This window comes from Microcaecilia unicolor, chromosome 7 (genome assembly GCF_901765095.1).
Source record: "Microcaecilia unicolor chromosome 7, aMicUni1.1, whole genome shotgun sequence".
Taxonomy (NCBI): domain Eukaryota; kingdom Metazoa; phylum Chordata; class Amphibia; order Gymnophiona; family Siphonopidae; genus Microcaecilia; species Microcaecilia unicolor.
Window position 1 is genome coordinate 13,820,401 of NC_044037.1, and position 17,735 is coordinate 13,838,135.

General features: G+C 46.2%; 1 protein-coding gene across 1 annotated transcript in view; it reads left to right on the plus strand.

Moving 5' to 3' along the window:
• Positions 1-17,735, plus strand: part of SLC16A2 (solute carrier family 16 member 2) — a 199,744-nt gene that overhangs the window by 151,387 nt on the left and 30,622 nt on the right. Inside the window, exon 6 of the mRNA XM_030209813.1 lies at positions 1,679-1,823. Coding sequence (XP_030065673.1) covers positions 1,679-1,823 — 145 coding nt within the window. The remainder of the gene's footprint in view (positions 1-1,678; positions 1,824-17,735) is intronic.

The following is a 17,735-nucleotide window of genomic DNA, read 5'->3' on the forward strand; positions in this document are numbered from 1 at the left end:
GACAGTGTATATAAGTGAAAACATTCAAGCATTACTATGACAGTCTGACAGGGTGGGAGGATGGGGGTGAGTAGGAGGTATGCATGGGAACATCAAAGCATATCATTGATATTCTAACAGGATGGGTGTGGATAGGTGAGGGGTGGAGAGAAATACAGCTTTATGGTTTATAAAGGATCCTTGTTAAGTCCTTTCTGTTGGGTGTTAAAATATTCAATCATTCTGACTTCAAAGGTCTTACGTTCTTATATGGTTTTAAAGTTACCTTTCAGGATTCTCACTGTGAAGTCACTGGTACAGTGTCCTGGTTCTGTAAAATGCTGACCAACAGGCGTGGGAATCCTACTGGCACCGGTATTGTTCATGTGATGTCTATGTAAATTGAATCTTGTCTTAAGCATCTGACCTGTTTCTCCAATATAGCATCCTTCGTTACATTTTTTACACTGAATGATATATACCACATTGGTATATTGCTCACCTTCCAATGTGGTATATATCATTCAGTGTAAAAAATGTAATGAAGGATGCTATATTGGAGAAACAGGCCAGATGCTTAAGACACGATTCAATTTACATCCCTCACCTATCCACACCCATCCTGTTAGAATATCAATGATATGCTTTGATGTCCCCATGCATACCTCCTACCCACCCCCATCCTCCCACCCTGTCAGACTGTCATAGTAATGCTTGAATGTTTTCACTTATATACACTGTCAGCTAGCACATTTGCTTATTTCCGATCTGACGAAGAAAGGCAACCTTCGAAAGCTAATCAAGAAATGTATTAAGTTATGTCCAATAAAAAGGTATCATCTTATTTTATTTTCCATGTTTTATTTTGTTTGATTTCTATTGATAGCATGCATGTAGAAATGACAGTCTAGAGCTAAGAACCTACTGAATGACATGAGTCATATCACAGAATCGGTATCTGATCTCAAGAAGGCGCATTGTACATCTCCGACACCTGCTGTTCTCTCGTTTCTTGGGTGATCCAGATGATCCAAGCTTGGAATGAAGGAAGCAGCTGCTCTTAATCTCTTGCATGAAGAAGTAGCACAGCTATTGAAGTAATTCTGGGAGTTAAATTAGTCTTTGGAGAATCCTAGAACTCAAAACCTCTTCAAAAAGGCATACCCCACTGATCCAACGTAAATCCCCATATCCAGCAACACAGCACAACCAATGATCGTACTGACTAATATACAATCCTCATTCCCTTCTACCTTCACGGTGCCTGACACACACCTACCTCATCTGAACACAATACAACCTTGTATTTGTTATCAACTGACTGGCAAATGCCTTTACGGTATTATGTAAGCCACATTGAGCCTGCAAATAGGTGGGAAAATGTGGGGTACAAATGTAACAAATAAATAAATAAAAATCCTTTCCTTTATAAATAGCACAGGTGAAAAGGAATTAACTGGTTGCAGGAAAAGAGGCTATTTTTCCGCAGTACTTCATGATAGCAGATATGTTCGTTGGAGAGTCATAGCATGAGTGCATTGCAGTCCACATGCCCTGATACTTCTCTCACATGGCTAATACAGCATTAGCAAAAGTCTCCTGGGAAAGTAGCAAGGCCGAGCATCTCTTCATGAAGTAACATTTGTACAGTTTGGGCCCTGGTGATCATTAATCTCTCTCTCTCTCTCTCTTTGTCTAGCCTTGGTCGGAGCTTTGTCCATTGGAATGCTCTTCCTCTTCTCTCCTGTGGTCAGCATCTTCACAGACTGGATTGGCTGCAGAGTGACCTCCTCAGCAGGAGCGGTGTTGGCTTTTCTTGGGCTTCTCTTCAGTTCCTTCACAAAGTAAGCAGCCAAATGATTGAGGGCTTCCAGGATTTCTCTCCTGCCCTGTTGGTCTTTGTTCTTCAGTCTTGTTGTCTTCTCAGTTGCATGACTTGATATTCTGCTATGGTAAGGGGTGGACCAAAAAATCTCGTCAGCCAATGGTGAGTTGAGGTAACTTTATTCCGCACCAAGGGTCTTATACACAGTGCTGTAGCGAGGGTGGCTGACACCCGGGGCGGGTCGTCGCTGCGCACACCCCCCCCCCCCGGCACGCGCACCCTCCCCCCTCCGGCGTGTGCACCCCCCCCCCCCCCCCGGAGCGCATTCTTATATGCATTGAGAAGCGAGGAGCGGGTGGGAGGGCCGATCCGCCCCCGAGTGCACATCGCTGGGAGCTGCGTCGGCTCCGCTGGTTCCCTGCTCTCTCTGCCCCGGAACAGGAAGTAACCTGTTCCGGGGCAGAGAGAGCAGGGAACCAGCGAAGCCGACACCCCCCCCCCCCCAGCGGCGTGCACCTGGGGCAGACCGCCCCACCGACCCCCCCTTTCTACGCCACTGCTTATTCACACTTGGTGCTGAATAAAGTTACCTCAACTCACCATTGGCTGAAGAGATTTTTTTGGTTCACTCCTACTCTTTTGCACTTGATTTGTACTACATGTGGGGGTTTTCTTACCCTGAACTGTTGGTTTTTGTTCTCATCTACTCTGGATGCTAAGAACCCTGCCATCCTGTGAAAGCAACAGGCAAAGGAACTCCATCTTGGGTAGCTGCCTTCTTGTTAACATTTAGAAGGAATATAATAATAATAATCTATTTGGCTGGGCATTTTAGAAAACGAGGCAACCAAAGACATCCAAATTTATCTTTAGATTTCACTGACAGCTCTTTTTCTAAAAGCTCCAGTAAGATTTGAATATATAATCTGCAAGCCGTCAACCACGGGTAAGAATGACAGGTTTATAGCCTCCCCTGTGAAAGGGGTGCTTTGCTTCTACCTTGCACATTGTAGAGATACAAAGCTGATCTCTTGCCAGCCGACATTCAGCGCTATTTAACCAGCCAAGAACGGCTTCTGGCTGGTTAAACAGCATTTAACCGGCTAAATGTCAATGTACGGCACGAGATAGCTGGTTATCTCAGCTCAATATTAGCACATAATGGCTAACTGGCTATATCGTGCAATAGTGGAGGAGTGGCCTAGTGGTTAGAGTGGTGGACTTTGGTCCTGGGGAACTGGGTTCAATTCCCACTTCAGGCACAGGCAGCTCCTTGTGACTCTGGGCAAGTCACTTAACCCTCCATTGCCCCAGGTACAAATAAGTACCTAAGCTGCATTGAGCCTGCCATGAGTGGGAAAGCACGGGGTACAAATAAAAAATATATATATCGTGCATTATAACTGGCTCGCTGTGACTATTCAGCATTTTGCTGGCTAAGTTTAGCGGCCGAGTCAGACCATCTAAATAGCAGTCTTACCTTTGGCTACTATAAACGTAACCAGCCAGCGCTGAATATTAACTTGGCCAGTTAAGTTTAAGCCGGTCAGAAAAAAAAACCCCAGATATTCAATGCCGGTCGCCAGGCTAGCGCCGATCACGGGACTTAACTGGCCCGCTTCCCACGGGCTGAATTTTGGCCGGTTGGTGGCTGCAGGAGGTGGGCAGCTTTGCAGCAGTTTACACGGTGCCCTTCACAAACAAGACTGCCAGCGCAGTTATATTCCTGAGGGCATTGGAGCTGACTCTGTGGGTGCTGTGGGTGCTTGAGCACCCCCAATAATGAGAAAATTCCTTGTATATGTCCAGGGAGGGGTTATTTCCATTGGGCTTAGCACCCCCAATAATTTTGAAAGTTGGCTCCTATGCCTGAGGGCTACAGAATCCTGAGTGGTGTAGAACGAGTAGAAGTAAATCGATTTTTTACTCATTCCAAAAGTACAAAGACTAGGGGACACTCGAGGAAGTTACATGGAAATACTTTAAAAACAAATAGGAGGAAATATTTTTTCACTCAACAAATAGTTAAGCTCTAGAACTCTTTGCCGGAGGATGTGGGAACAACGATTAGTGCATCTGGGTTTTTTAAAAAGTTTGGACAAGTTCCTGGAGGAAAAGTCCTAGTCTGCTATTGAGACAGACATGGGAAGCAACTGCTTGCCCTGGGATTTGTAGCAAGGAATGATGCTACTCTTTATAGATTCTGAATGGAATCTTGTTACTCTAGGATTCTGGAATCTTGCTATTCTTTGGGATTCTAAATGGAATCTTGTCACTCTTTAAGATTCCAGAATCTTGCTATTCTTTGGGCTTCTACATGGAATGTTGCTACGATTTGGGTTTCTGCCAGGTACTTGTGACCTGGCTTGGCCACTGTGTGGAAAACAGGATACTGGGCTAGATGGACCATTGGTCTGACCCAGTATAGCCATCTTAATTTCTTAAGATCTAGAGATTAATAAAACCATGACAGCCCTCCTACCCTATCACTTACAAAAAGGTTAAAAAGAAATGAACCATAGACCAATCCCTTGTAAGCTCCTTTGCTCAAAGTGAACTCCATTTACCACTATCGTTTGTCACCTCCACTCAACCAGTTTCTAGCCGAGTCGGTCACTGTAAAGCCCATACTGAGGGGCTCAGTTGTCAAAACCGTTGCTGATTCCAGAAAGAGGGAAAGAGAGGAGAATGAGTGAGAGTGAAAGGAAGGGAGAGAAGAGGAGGGGAGTGAAAATGAGGAGGTGAGGGAGTTTGCCCCCAACCCCACACTCATGCACATATATACCCTTCCACCTAGAAATCCAGAAATATTATTATGAACATGTTTACTATTCAGGAAGGCATAGCCAGACTTCAGCGGTAGGGGGGTCCAGAGCTGAGGTGAGGGGGCACATTTTAGCCCCCCCACCGCCGACGCCGCCAATCCCCCCCGCCGCCATTGCCGACACCTCCAACAACTTTGACCCCCCCCCCCGCCGACGACCTTCTCGACCCCCCACCCGCCGTCGCCTACCTTTGCTGCGGGGGACCCCAACCCCCGCCGGCTGAAGTCTTGCTCCTTCGTTTGGTTTCTCAGTCTGACGTCCTGCAGGACGTCAGACTGAGAAACCAAACGAAGGAAGAAGACTTCGGCTGGTGGGGGTTGGGGTCCCCTGCCAGCAAAGGTAGCAGGTGGTGGGTTGGCGGCGGGAGGGGGGGTTGAGAGGGTCGCCGGCAGGGGGGTCCAGGGCCAAATCTACGGGGGCCCAGGCCCCCGTGGCCCCATAGCAGCTATGCCCCTGTTACTATTTATATTAATACAAAGACGCTGAAAACTCAAACGTTTGCAAATCTTATAAAATATATCTATTTCTCAGTTTTAAGAACTTTAAGTGAGAAATAGATACATAAGACTTGCAAATGTTTATGAGTTTTCAACTTGTATGATTGTTTATACATCAGAAATTTTGCTGAAATTTTTGCTTGTTCAGCGGTTTGAGTGAAATCATGTTTACTCTTTGCCACATTCCTGGGAGTCCTGCCTTCTGCCTCCTCCCTTTCCCAGCATTTGAAATCATCGAAAGGGACAGAGATGTTTCTCCTCTCCTCAACACATTTGGAGGGGGCCCCACACTGTCCAGTATGCCCAGAGGAGGACACTGTCCTCGCTCTACATAGCAGATTCCAAGGGGTTTCTCTCTACCTCTACCAGTTGGCCATCTTCAAAAATGTAGATACAACAGTCTTCCGCCATGAATGGGGACCCTTGATCCTTTCCACTTCATAAGATTGGTCACTGGAGGTACTGTGTGAGGCATGCAGAGAATCTGGGTTCTATTCTTTGCCTAGTGCTCTGATATCCAGGAGGAGAAGGATCCTCAGTCATCAGGTAACAGCACCATCCAGTGGCTAAATCCATGAAGCACATCCCAGGGGGGAGACCCAGTCTTAACTCCAGTTCTCATGCTCCTTCTTTCTCTAGACCAGGGGTGTCCAACCTCGGTCCTCACCAGATCAGGTTTTTAGAACTTTCATAATGAATATTCATGAGATCTATTTACATACAATGGAGGCAGTGCATGACACTTCTCATGCATAGTCATTGGAGAAACCCTGAAAACCTGACTGGACTGCAGCCCTCGAGGACCAAGGTTGGATACCCCTGCTCTAGAACAAGAGTTCTCAACCTAGCCCTCGGGATGGCTCGATGGCTATGCTCTGTGCCCTGGTTAGATTCCTGGAGGTTTATTCCCAGAGCCCAGAGGAGAGGGGTTGGGGGGTGGGCAGGGGCTCCAGTTCTTAGGTAGTGATGCACCTATTGGCTTCCTGTGTGGCAGGCTTATGTGATAGCTACGGTCCATTGCTCTTGGGCAGAGGACTGTTGCCACCCGCTGAAAGGTAACTGTATATGAAGCTTCCTGGCAGCAGCACCTGGGGTGGAGGAGGGGGGTTGGTTCTCATTGAGATGGAAGTCCCAGAATGCTGCCAGACCCAGACCGAACAAAGAAAATAAAAGCAAAGCACATTTCTGGGTCATGCACTAAACAGTTCTCCCTGTGGATGAGAGTGGAAATATCCTGGATTTTCAATCCCTGTGGATGAGAGGTGAGTGGAAATATCCTGGATTTTCAATTAAATATTTTGTTTGCTGTGTCTGAAAATACTGAACTTGGAAGGATTAACTCTGGATTGCAGCTTATCCTCACATCAAAATATGCACTGTTAATCGTACAATGAGTGACTGAAGTTCACAGGTTAGGCCAGGGAGTACTTGTTCTGAAATGTTATCGTTCCAACCTGATCCCAGGACACCTATACAGCTTTAAATGCTCCTCTAGCAAAATGTCCTTGACAGGTTGACATTGAAAACCAGGGATCATTTCATCTCATAAATCCTGCTGGAAAAGGTTTTGCAAGAAAGTAGAAATCTGGAATTGACCTGGACCTTGAGCTCACTTCATGGAGCTGGGCTTAGCCTGTGCTCCAAGCCAGCTGGGAAACGTTGGACTAGTTCTGGGTCAAAAGAGGTAGAATGAGTCAACCGTATTACCTAGTATACCCTTCTGGTGAATGTAAATCCTCTCAGAGGGGACATTTGTCTGGAAACCTTGTATGAATCATCACATAATGGACTGATCAATCACAGAACGTTGCAGGACTTAAACAGAGCGGGATTAAGGCGCAGACAAACTAGGAATGTGCCTAGAACTCAAATGTTTAGGAGAAGCCCTCTCGGATGTGCTATTTCAAGGATTTTCAAGGTAGATTTGTATCTGGGTAAGTCAGCTGCTTGCAGAAAGAAGCACTGGAGGAGGGAGAGAACCAGCATCTGCCTGCAGAGCTCTATTCTATTCTCTCTACCGTCTGTGCGTTGGCCTCCAGTCAGCAGGAGGAGTCAGTGAGCTGCGCTTCTTACCTGCTGCTTCCTCCTCCTCTGCCAGTTTTCCTTTGCAGTCAAAATGTATATGGGGGAGGGGGCATTTGTGAGATTTGAAAGGAGAGGCACAATGTGCTCCTTTGCATAGGGCCCACCCATCAAATGGTTAATTTTGCCCAGGACTGCTGAGAGACTGAACCGAAGCAGGGCCACAGCCCCTCCCCCACGATCATCACCGCTGCCACCCCCCACCACGATCGTCGCCACTGCACCCCCCAGATCACTGCCGCTGCCGTGACTGCAGTTCAAATACCTTGGTTTGTGGGGATCCCGAGCCCCTGCCAGCAGAAGAGGTCTTCCTCCAGCGCTGCTCTTCGCTCTGCCCATTGCCTGCCCCTGCTGCTCCTTTTTCTCTCAGCGCATGCTTGGTTTCAAAACCGAGCATGTGTGGCCTGAGAGAACAAGCAGCTGCTTAGCAAGCAATGGGCAGCGTGAAGAGCAGCGCTGGAGGAAGACCTGCAGTGTCTGCTCCTCCGGGTCTCCCCCAGCAGGGCCGCCGAGAGACTGGGCCGGGCCCGGGGCAAGGCCGCCCCGAGGTCGCCGTCACCGCCGCTCCCTCCCTCCACCCCCCCCCGAGGTCGCCCCCGCTCCCCCCCCCCCCTGAGATCGCCGCAGCCACTGCTTCCCCCCCCCCCCCCCCCCCCCCCCGAGGTTACCGCCGCTCCCCCCCTCCATCCACCACCGGGCCTGGCCCCCTGCATTGAAATCGCAGTCTCACCTCTGTGAAAGCAGCGCTGCAGGCAGAAGAATGCCTCCCTTTGGCCCTCCTTCCCTTCTTGTGTCCCGCCCTCGCGGAAGTCAGACGAGGGCGGGATACACGGAGGGAAGGAGGGCCGAAGGGACGCGTTCTGCTGCCTGCAGCACTGCTTTCACGGAGGTGAGACTGCGTTTTCAATGCAGGGGGCAGACGGTTGACGACGGAGGGCAGGTGGGACTGCGGCGCCGGGCCTGGGGAATTTTGTCCCCCCTGCCCCCCCTCTTGGCGGCTATGTCCCCCAGCCCCCAAGGGGGGTCCAGCGCTGGAGTTTTCTCTCTCCTGCTCGTCGAAACGCAATCACCTGGGTCCCATCAGGAGCAAGAAAGAGAAAGAGAAATTTTGCTCCCCCACCCCTCTCGGCAGTCCTGATTTTGCCCACATATAATGCCTCACTATTAACTAGTCCTGTTTTAGAGCACTTCTGCCCTGAAAGTCGACATTAATAACAGCCCCACTTAAAGATGCTTCTTATCTATGTACGTCAATGAGAAATTATTTATGCAAATGAGCAGGACGTCAGACTCACAGAAACAGAAGCCTGCGCGGCCGCACTGCTGATCTGCAAGGGCAGGCTTCTACATGGAATGTTGCTAGTGGAGGAGTAGCCTAGTGGTTAGTGCAGCAGACTCTGATTCTGGGGAACTGGGTTCAATTCCCACTGCAGCTCCCTGTGACTCTGGGCAAGTCACTTGCCCCTCCATTGCCCCTGGTACAAAATAAGTACCTGAATATATGTAAACCGCTTTGAATGTAGTTGCAAAATACCACAGAAAGGCAGTATATCAAGTCCCATTTCCCCTTTCCCTTTCCTCCTCCCTCTCTGAGCCCTAACCCAGAGACTTGTGCAAAGCTGCCTTTTACCTGTTCCCTCCAAACGGTAAAGTCTAGCAAGCAGGATGAGATGTGCATATGCATGGATGCAGAACCGCACACACATATTATATTGTCATGTCATGGCAATTCTTATGTTCTGTGCAACTTTAAACCCTCACTTGTGGCTTTTTTTTTAGTGTACTCACACCGAGTTATGGGCAGCTGTCGTGAATCACACATTTTTATGCCTGTGTAAATGTCCTGCATATAAAATACTAAGGGGCCCTGTTACTAAGCCGTGTAAGCGTCTCCATGCGCCCAACGCGAGCTAAAATGGAGTTACCGCACGGCTACCGCTTAGCTCTTTTGGTAATTTCATTTCTGCTGTGCGTCCGATATGCGCAGCCAAAAAAAAATTTTTTTATTCTGCGCTGTGAGACTTTACCGCTAGGTCAGTGGCTGGTGGTAAAGTCTCCGACCCAAAATGGACGCGTGGCAATTTTCATTTTGCCGCAGGTCTATTTTCGGCAAAAATGTTTAAAAAGGCCCTTTTTTTTTACAGGTGCACTGAAAAATGATTCTGCGTGCGCCCAAAACCCGCGTCTGCACTACCGCAGGCCATTTTTCAGCGCACCTTAGTAAAAGGACCCCTAAAAAAAGAAAAAGAGTGACGCGGGGACTTAGCTTAGTGAACTTAATGAAAATAGCAACTTTTTTGCTAAGTGTAAAAAGACTTGAAGTGGTGCAAAGAAAAGCTACAAAAAAGGTGCATTTGGATCGACTTTCAAATGAGCAGTATAGATATTTGAAACAGTTGGCTGTTACTGTGCCTGCTTTAAGCAGACAGGAAATCTCGCTGAGCTTTTGTTGCGGGTCTGGCCTGGCTGTCTCAATGGCATTCAGTGGTAAATGATTCAGTAGGCTTGATACCCTGATTGTAAGAAAATAACCTTTCCAAAATTAAATTAAAAACGCCATCTGGAGCCAAGTAGCCATAAATAAAACAGTGGATTCCGTTGACACTGGCCATATGCTGTGGCCTGAAAGATGCAGATGCTGGCTGCAAGCTTCTCAGTCTTCTCTAGTGCTGTCAGCACAGCTGAGCTCCCTACGATATCCCCTTATGTATTAATTCCACATATTTGAATTAAACTGAGCTGTTTTAATATTCTGTGTACTGATCCCTCACAGCGACCTTAATTCGTTTTCGTAGTCCTCCAGTGGCAACCTCCCCAGCCCTCTGGAAAGCTAAACATCCCCTTTGCTGTACTCCTTCCAGTAGCTTCCTGTCGTCAGTGACCTCCCCTGCATTAGCAGGATGAAATAGAGGTGGTGCCTTTCCCCTACCGAGTACAGGTTAATATTATATGAGCAAAGCTGAGAGCATGACACCTTGCTGTGATGTGGCAGATGTCAGCTGAGCGAACAGCCCGAGAATAACTGTTGTTGGAATCGATAAATCACAGCTTATGGGATTTAAATGACAAAAGTCAATTAATACGGAGGGAAAGCTTAATCCGAACAGAAATATTTAACATATTAAGTACTGCATAAACCACAGTGGAGGAGTTGGCCAGTGGTTAGAGCTCTGGACAGGGAAGCCAGGGTTTGAATCTCACTAACGATCCTTGGACAAGTGACAGGGGTCAATTCTACAACCGGGCACCGCGGTCACACGCTCAAACCTATTCTAAAACGGAACATGGTATCAGCGTGCCTAACATTTACGGGATCGATATTCAACGCAATTTAATCAGGCAGAAATGGCTCCTGGCTGGGTAAAGCACCTGTTTGGGAGCAACCAGTAATTTTCAGAGGCACTTAACTGGTTAGTGCCGAACTCAAGACCAGCTAAATCGGAGGCGGAATAAATAGGGTCGCATAAATGTCAGTTCTATCTTTATGCAGTAACCCAGAGCCGGTTAAAGGGTCCTTTTACTAAGACGCACCGGAAAATGGCCTGCGCTGGTGTAGGGCACATGTTTTGGACGCGCACAGGTCCATATTTCAGCATGCCTGCAAAAAAGGCCTTTTTTTTTTCTTTTGGCCAAAATCAAAATTGACGAGCATCCATTTTGGGCCTGAGACCTTACTGCCACCCATTGAGTTAGCAGAAAGGTCTTGCGCATTAATTGGGCGGTAATTGTCAGCGTGCGTACATTGCCGATTACTGCCCGATTAGCACCACTTGGTACAAAATTACAAATATTTTCTGCCGCGTGTATCAGATGTGCATAAAAAATGGAATTACCACCCAGGGCATGCGTTAGCCATTCAGTAGTTCCATATTGGCGTGCTTTGGACGCGCATAGGCGCCTATGCGCCTTAGTAAAAAGACCCCTAAATGCTGAATATCGCTGTGTGTTAGCTGACTCCGGAAATTTAGTGCCGGTACCTGGACATGGCTCAGTATTGAATTTCCGGGTGTAGCGCCAGCAGCGGTCTGAAAAATGCTGATCACCACTGGCTGAATATTGGGCTCTACACGCAAGAGTTACGTCAGCCACAGAGCTGGCATAAATGCAGACACCTAAATGCAACAGAAGTGCAAAGTGATGCACTTAAGGAGTTGAAATCCACGGGAGACTTGTGTGTTAGGCGGTGAGAGTCTGTTATGCCCAGATAGGGAGAGGAATCTTGGGGTGATAGTATCTGAGGATCTGAAGGCAACAAAACAGTGTGACAAGGCGGTGGCCATAGCCAGAAGAATGCTAGGCTATATAGAGAGAGGTGTAACCAGCAGAAGAAAGGAGGTGTTGATGCCCCTGTACAAGTCGTTGATGAGGCCCCACCTGGAGTATTGTGCTCAGTTTTGGAGGCCGTATCTTGCTAAGGATGTAAAAAGACTTGAAGTGGTGCCAAGAAAAGCTACAAAAATGGTATGGGATTGGAATTACAAGACGTACGAGGAGAGACTTACTGACCTGAACATGTATACCCTGGAGGAAAGGAGAAACAGGAGTGATATGATACAAACGTTCAAATATTTGAAAGGTAATAATCTGCAAACAAAGCTTTTCCAGAGACGAGAAGGCAGTAGAACTAGAGGACATGAATTGAGGTTGAAGAGGGGGCAGACTCAGGAAAATGTCAGGAAGTACTTTTTCATGGAGAGGTTGGTGGATACTTGAATGCCTTCCCGTGGGATGTGGTGGAGATGAAAATAGTAACAGAATTCAAAAATGCATGGGATAAACACAAAGGAATCCTGTTTAGAAGGAATGGATCCACAGAAGCTTAGCAGAGATTGGGTGGCAACACTGGTAATTGGGAAGCAAAGCTAGTGCTGGGCAGACTTTTACGTCTGTGCCCTGAAAATGGCAAGGACAAATCAAGGTCAGGTACACATATAAAGTAGCTCATACAATGAGTTTATCTTGTTGGGCAGACTGGAAGGATCGTACAGGTCTTTATGTGCCATCATCTATTATGTTACTATCGGGCTTATTTTCGAAAGAGAAGGGCGCCCATCTTTCGACACAAATTGGGAGATGGGCGTCCTTCTCCCAGGGTTGCCCAAATCGGCATAATCGAAAGCCGATTTTGGGTGCCCTCAACTGCTTTCCATCGCGGGGACGACCAAAGTTCATGGAGGCGTGTTGGAAGTATAGCGAAGACGAGACTGGGGCGTGCTTAACACATGGGCGTCCTTGGCCGATAATGGAAAAAAGAAGGGCGTCCTGACAAACACTTGGCCGACTTTACTTGGTCCATTTTTTTCGTGCGACCAAGCCTCAAAAAGGTGCCCAAACTGACCAGATGACCACCAGAGGGAATCGGGGATGACTTCCTCTTACTCCCCCAGTAGTCACTAACCCCTCCCACCCTAAAAAAAAAATATATATATAATTTTTGCCAGCCTCAAATGTCATACCCAGCTCCCTGACAGCAGTATGCAGGTCCCTGGAGCAGTTTTAGTGGGTACTGCAGTGCACTTCAGGCAGGCGGACCCAGGCCCATCCCCCCCACCTGTTACACTTCTGATGGTAAATGTGAGCCCTTCAAAACCCACCAGAAACCCACTGTACCCACATGTAGGTGCCCCCCTTCACCCCTTAGTGTTGTACAGTTGTGGGGAGTGGGTTTTATGGGGGCTCAGCACACAAGGTAAGGGAGCTATGCACCTGGGAGCAATTTCTGAAGTCCACTGCAGTGCCCCCTAGGGTGCCCAGTTGGTGTCCTGACATGTCAGGGGGACCCCAATGCACTATGAATGCTGGCTCCTCCCACGACCAAACGGCTACATTTGGTTGTTTCTGAGATGGGCGTCCTCGGTTTCCATTATCGCTGAAAACCGGAGACAACCATCTCTTAAGGTCGACCATCTCTAAGGTTGACCTAAATATTGAGATTTGGGCATCCCCGACCGTATTATCAAAACGAAAGATAGACGCCCATCTTGTTTCGATAATACGGGTTTCCCCGCCCCTTCGCCGGGACGTCCTGTGAGGACATCCTCAGGAAAATTTGTGCGCCCCGTTCGATTATGCCCCTCCATGTTACACTGTTCTGTAAGTTACACATGGTCCTGGGAGCCCCAGTCATTCTCCAACAATTACATTACATTATTTACCACTTCTATCCCACATTAGCCGTAAAGTGCAATGCAGCTTACAACTTATAAATTGGAACTAGGTAGAACACAAAAAGGTTTAAAGAAGGTCAACCCCTCCCCCTTCTCCCCCAGTGTCATATTATTAATCCAAACATTTCCGGAATAAGAAAGATTTTAATGCTTTTCGAAACAATCCCAGAAACCTGATTTCTGATGGTAGGATATTTATTTATTTATTTGTTACATTTGTATCTAACATTTTCCCACCTATTTGCAGGCTCAATGTGGCTTACATAGTACCATAAAGGCAATCGCCAAGTCCGGTAGGGAACAAATACAATTAGATGTTAGGATGGAATAGAGTAGATAAGATTCAGGCAACTTAGAGGATGCCAAATAATAAAAACTGGATAAATATGAACATTTATAAATGATATTCCTACAGCTGGGAAAAGAGAGAGTTAAGAAATTCCCACTAAGACTAAACTAGGTCCTGCAGTGCCTGCTAGAGGCTATCTGTTAATGCTGTGGTACAAAGTTCAAGTTTTAAAACTAGGGGGAAAAGAGTATGGAGATTAGTTGATAAAGTTTGTTTTTTTAAATATTTTTATTCTGCCTATCACTACCTACAATTCCTCCTTTAAACCCCAATCTTTAAGCTCCCAAAGCTTAATGCAAAAGGATATAAAAAGAATCGAAGCGGTGCAAAGAAAAGCTACAAGAATGGTATGGGATTTGCGTAACAAGACGTATGAGGAGAGACTTGCTGACCTGAACATGTATACCCTGGAGGAAAGGAGAAACAGGGGTGATATGATACAGACGTTCAAATATTTGAAAGGTATTAATCCGCAAACTAACCTTTTCCGGAGATACGAAGGCGGTAGGACAAGAGGACATGAAATGAGATTGAAGGGGGGCAGACTCAAGAAAAATGTCAGGAAGTATTTCTTCACAGAGAGAGTGGTGGATGCTTGGAATGCCCTCTCGCGGGAGGTGGTGGAGATGAAAACGGTAACGGAATTCAAACATGCGTGGGATAAACATAAAGGAATCCTATTCAGAAGGAACTTAACCGAGATTGGATAGCAGAGCCGGTAGTGGGAGGCAGGGCTGGAGGTTGGGAGGTGGGGATAGTGTGGGGCAGACTTATACGGTCTGTGCCAGAGCCAGTGGTGGGAGGCGGGACTGGAGGTTGGGAGGCAGGGATAGTGCTGGGCAGACTTATACGGTCTGTGCCAGAGCTGGTGGTTGGGAGGTGGGGCTGGTGGTTGGGAGGCAGGGATAGTGCTGGGCAGACTTATACGGTCTGTGCCAGAGCTGGTGGTTGGGAGGTGGGGCTGGTGGTTGGGAGGCAGGGATAGTGCTGGGCAGACTTATACGGTCTGTGCTCTGAAGAGCATAGGTACAAATCAAAGTAGGGTATACACAAAAAGTAGCACACATGAGTTGTCTTGTTGGGCAGACTGGATGGACCGTGCAGGTCTTTTTCTGCCATCATCTACTATGTTACTATGTAATGCAAAATAATGTTCACTTACCAGAGAAATGTCCTCTTCTCTCAGAACTTCTCAGAAAGAAAGTTAAGTGAGACCTTTCCTCTTTATATCATTTTGAATCTAAGGGGACTGCTTCAAACAGACCCTTTCAAACTAACTCAGAAATCAGGTTGCCCTTCGTAACCTCTGCAAATATTCTATTTCCTCACACCTTAATTAACATCTAATTGAGGTCAGTAGCAGTGCTACCTCTCCAGCAACGAAAGAAAAGAAAATAACTTGCTTTTTAAGAGCAAGATTTGAGGCTTCCTACTACATTTTAAAGTTCATTGACTGTTAAGTTTCTACCTCTAGAAAACATTTCAGTTTAAAACTATGGGAAAAGTGTCTACTTCTAGAGAAAATTTTAGTTTAAAACTATGGGAAAAGGGTTGCACACTATAGAAACTATTTAATAATGCTTCTCTCTCTCTCTCTCTCTCTCTCTTTTTCCCCACTAAGACTAAACTAGGGGGGAAAGAGTATGGAGATTAGTTGATAAAGTTTGCTCTTTTATATTTTTATTCTGCCTATCACTACCTACAATTCCTCCTTTAAAACTCAATCTTTAAGTTCCCAAAGCACAAAGCCAAATAATGTTTACTTACCAGAGAAATGTCCTCTTCTCTCAGATCTTCTCCTTTTTTAATTTAAAATTTAAATTAAATAAAAAAATTTTAACAGATCATTTTCTGTTTGGGGAACATTGTTCAGACTTCATACCATTATTATTATTGGGATGTGAAAGGTTTCCACAATTTTTGATTTTTGGGTTCACTAAAGACATAAGAATTATTTTAGTAAGTCAAACAACAAGAACAAGGAAAAAGAAGCAAAAAATCCAAAGCCAAGAACTCTTGGCATCGTCTCTGGGTATTTTGAGAAAGATCAGGAAATATTCTAATCTTAGAACCCATAAATTCACAATCCATATAACGAAAATATAATGTTAAGGCTGTATCCCTATCAGGTTCTAATGCAAAAGTCACCAAAAGTTTGGTTCTTTAGGTAATAAGTTCCAGAGATGATGATTCCAAGATGTCAGTCAAATTTGCCTCCTGAAAAGCACTTCCAAGAAGTACTTCTTAACCATGTCAGCAGGGGCAATTAATGGGGGCTTTGGAAAGTTCAGAAATCTCAAGGTGCTCTTCCTTAGCCAATTTTCCATATATTCCATTTCCCTTGAAACAAAGATCTTATCCTTAACCAAAGTCCCACAAACGTCTTGCAACTTGGAAACCTTATACTCCAAACTAACCACCTTGGCAGACTGTTGTTCCATTGCCTGGGCCTGCTTATTCAAGGAACAGTCATGCAATTTAAATCTGAAGAAAATTGTTTAGAGAAGAATTAACTGTATCCACGGCTTCCCAAAGAAGCTCCAAAGTCACTTTTGTCGGCTTGACCAGCATAGTCACCATGAGCCCCTTCCCTGTCTGCAGTACTCACTGGAGATGGAGAACACTGGAACAATGAGCTCTGTGGAGAGATGACCCTGGGGGTAGCTGCTAAAGCAGGGAGATCCTCCAAGCCCTGGAATTCCTCCAGACTGCCATTCTGCCTTGCCACGTTTGTAGTAATTCCAAGCTGTGGTGGAGCCGACCTCGGGGCAGAGCTAAGAGAAACCCTGCTAGCATTGGTGCCAGACGACAAGCGCTCCGGCAAAACTGAAGCAGCTTCTGCAGTTGTTTGGGCAGAAACTTGAAACTCCTCCAGTGTTGCCTGCCTCAAGACTTCAGAGACCCGCCCGACACTGGAGGAAGCTGCTGGACCTTGCTTCTCCGCTTCTCCATTCTAGAACGAAGAGGGGTGTCCCGAGGGTAAGGCAAAATGCTTATGGAGCAGAGCTCCTGCACAGGCGTCCGCTCACGACACCATCTTGGCCTTAGAAGCATCGCCAAAAGATTATTTATTATGGATAAAACTAGACTCAACACGGGCCGTGTTTCGGCCACTAGGTCTGCGTCAGGAGTCTGGCCTAGATGTCACACGCAATATCTAAGAAGTGACAAAAAATGTAATCCAACTAAGTTAACACTTGGAACGTTGTCTCAAAGAGCGTCCCAATATACAATCAGTCTAATCCATGTTTCAAACAAACTGGAGATAGCTAATGTAACAATCTGTAATAGCAAACCTATCGGCACCTATAGAAGTGATTTGTGTCTTGTGTCACCTCTACATTTCGGTGCTTACATGTGTAAATTGGTATTTCAGAACACTGATATATTGATAAACGCCCCTAATTAAGTACAGAGGACACACCCTTTCTGCACTATTATATTTGGGTGGGAAAACAATTGGAAAGCAGCTTCTCAGCGACATTCGTGCAGAGGAATCAAAAGAGTGTTAAAAATCTATTTTTGACCAGGCATTTAGTTTGTCCAGTGTTCAGGGGAAAGGGGGAGACTCAGAGTGTATCTATACAATAGTTTTTACTTTTACTGTAATATTCTTGAATGCATGATGTAGGTCAACCCTATCTCTGTTTTGCAGGAAGACCTTAGGAAACTGGAAGACTGGGCAGCCAAATGGCAGATGAAACTTAATGTGGACAAATGCAAAGTGATGCACATTAGGAAGAATAATCCGAATCATAGTTACCTGATTCAAGGGTCTACCTTGTGGGTCAGCACCCATGAAAAAGGTTCAGGTGCCATTGTAATCAATACTATGAAATCTTCTGCTCAGTGTGTGGCGGCAGCCAAAAAAACAAACAGGAAGTTAGGAATTATTAGGAAAGGGATGCAAAATAAGACCAAGAATATTATAATGCTTCTGTATTGCTCCATGGTGCAACCTCACCTTGAGTATTGCATTTAATTCTGGTCACCGTATCTCAAAAAAGATAC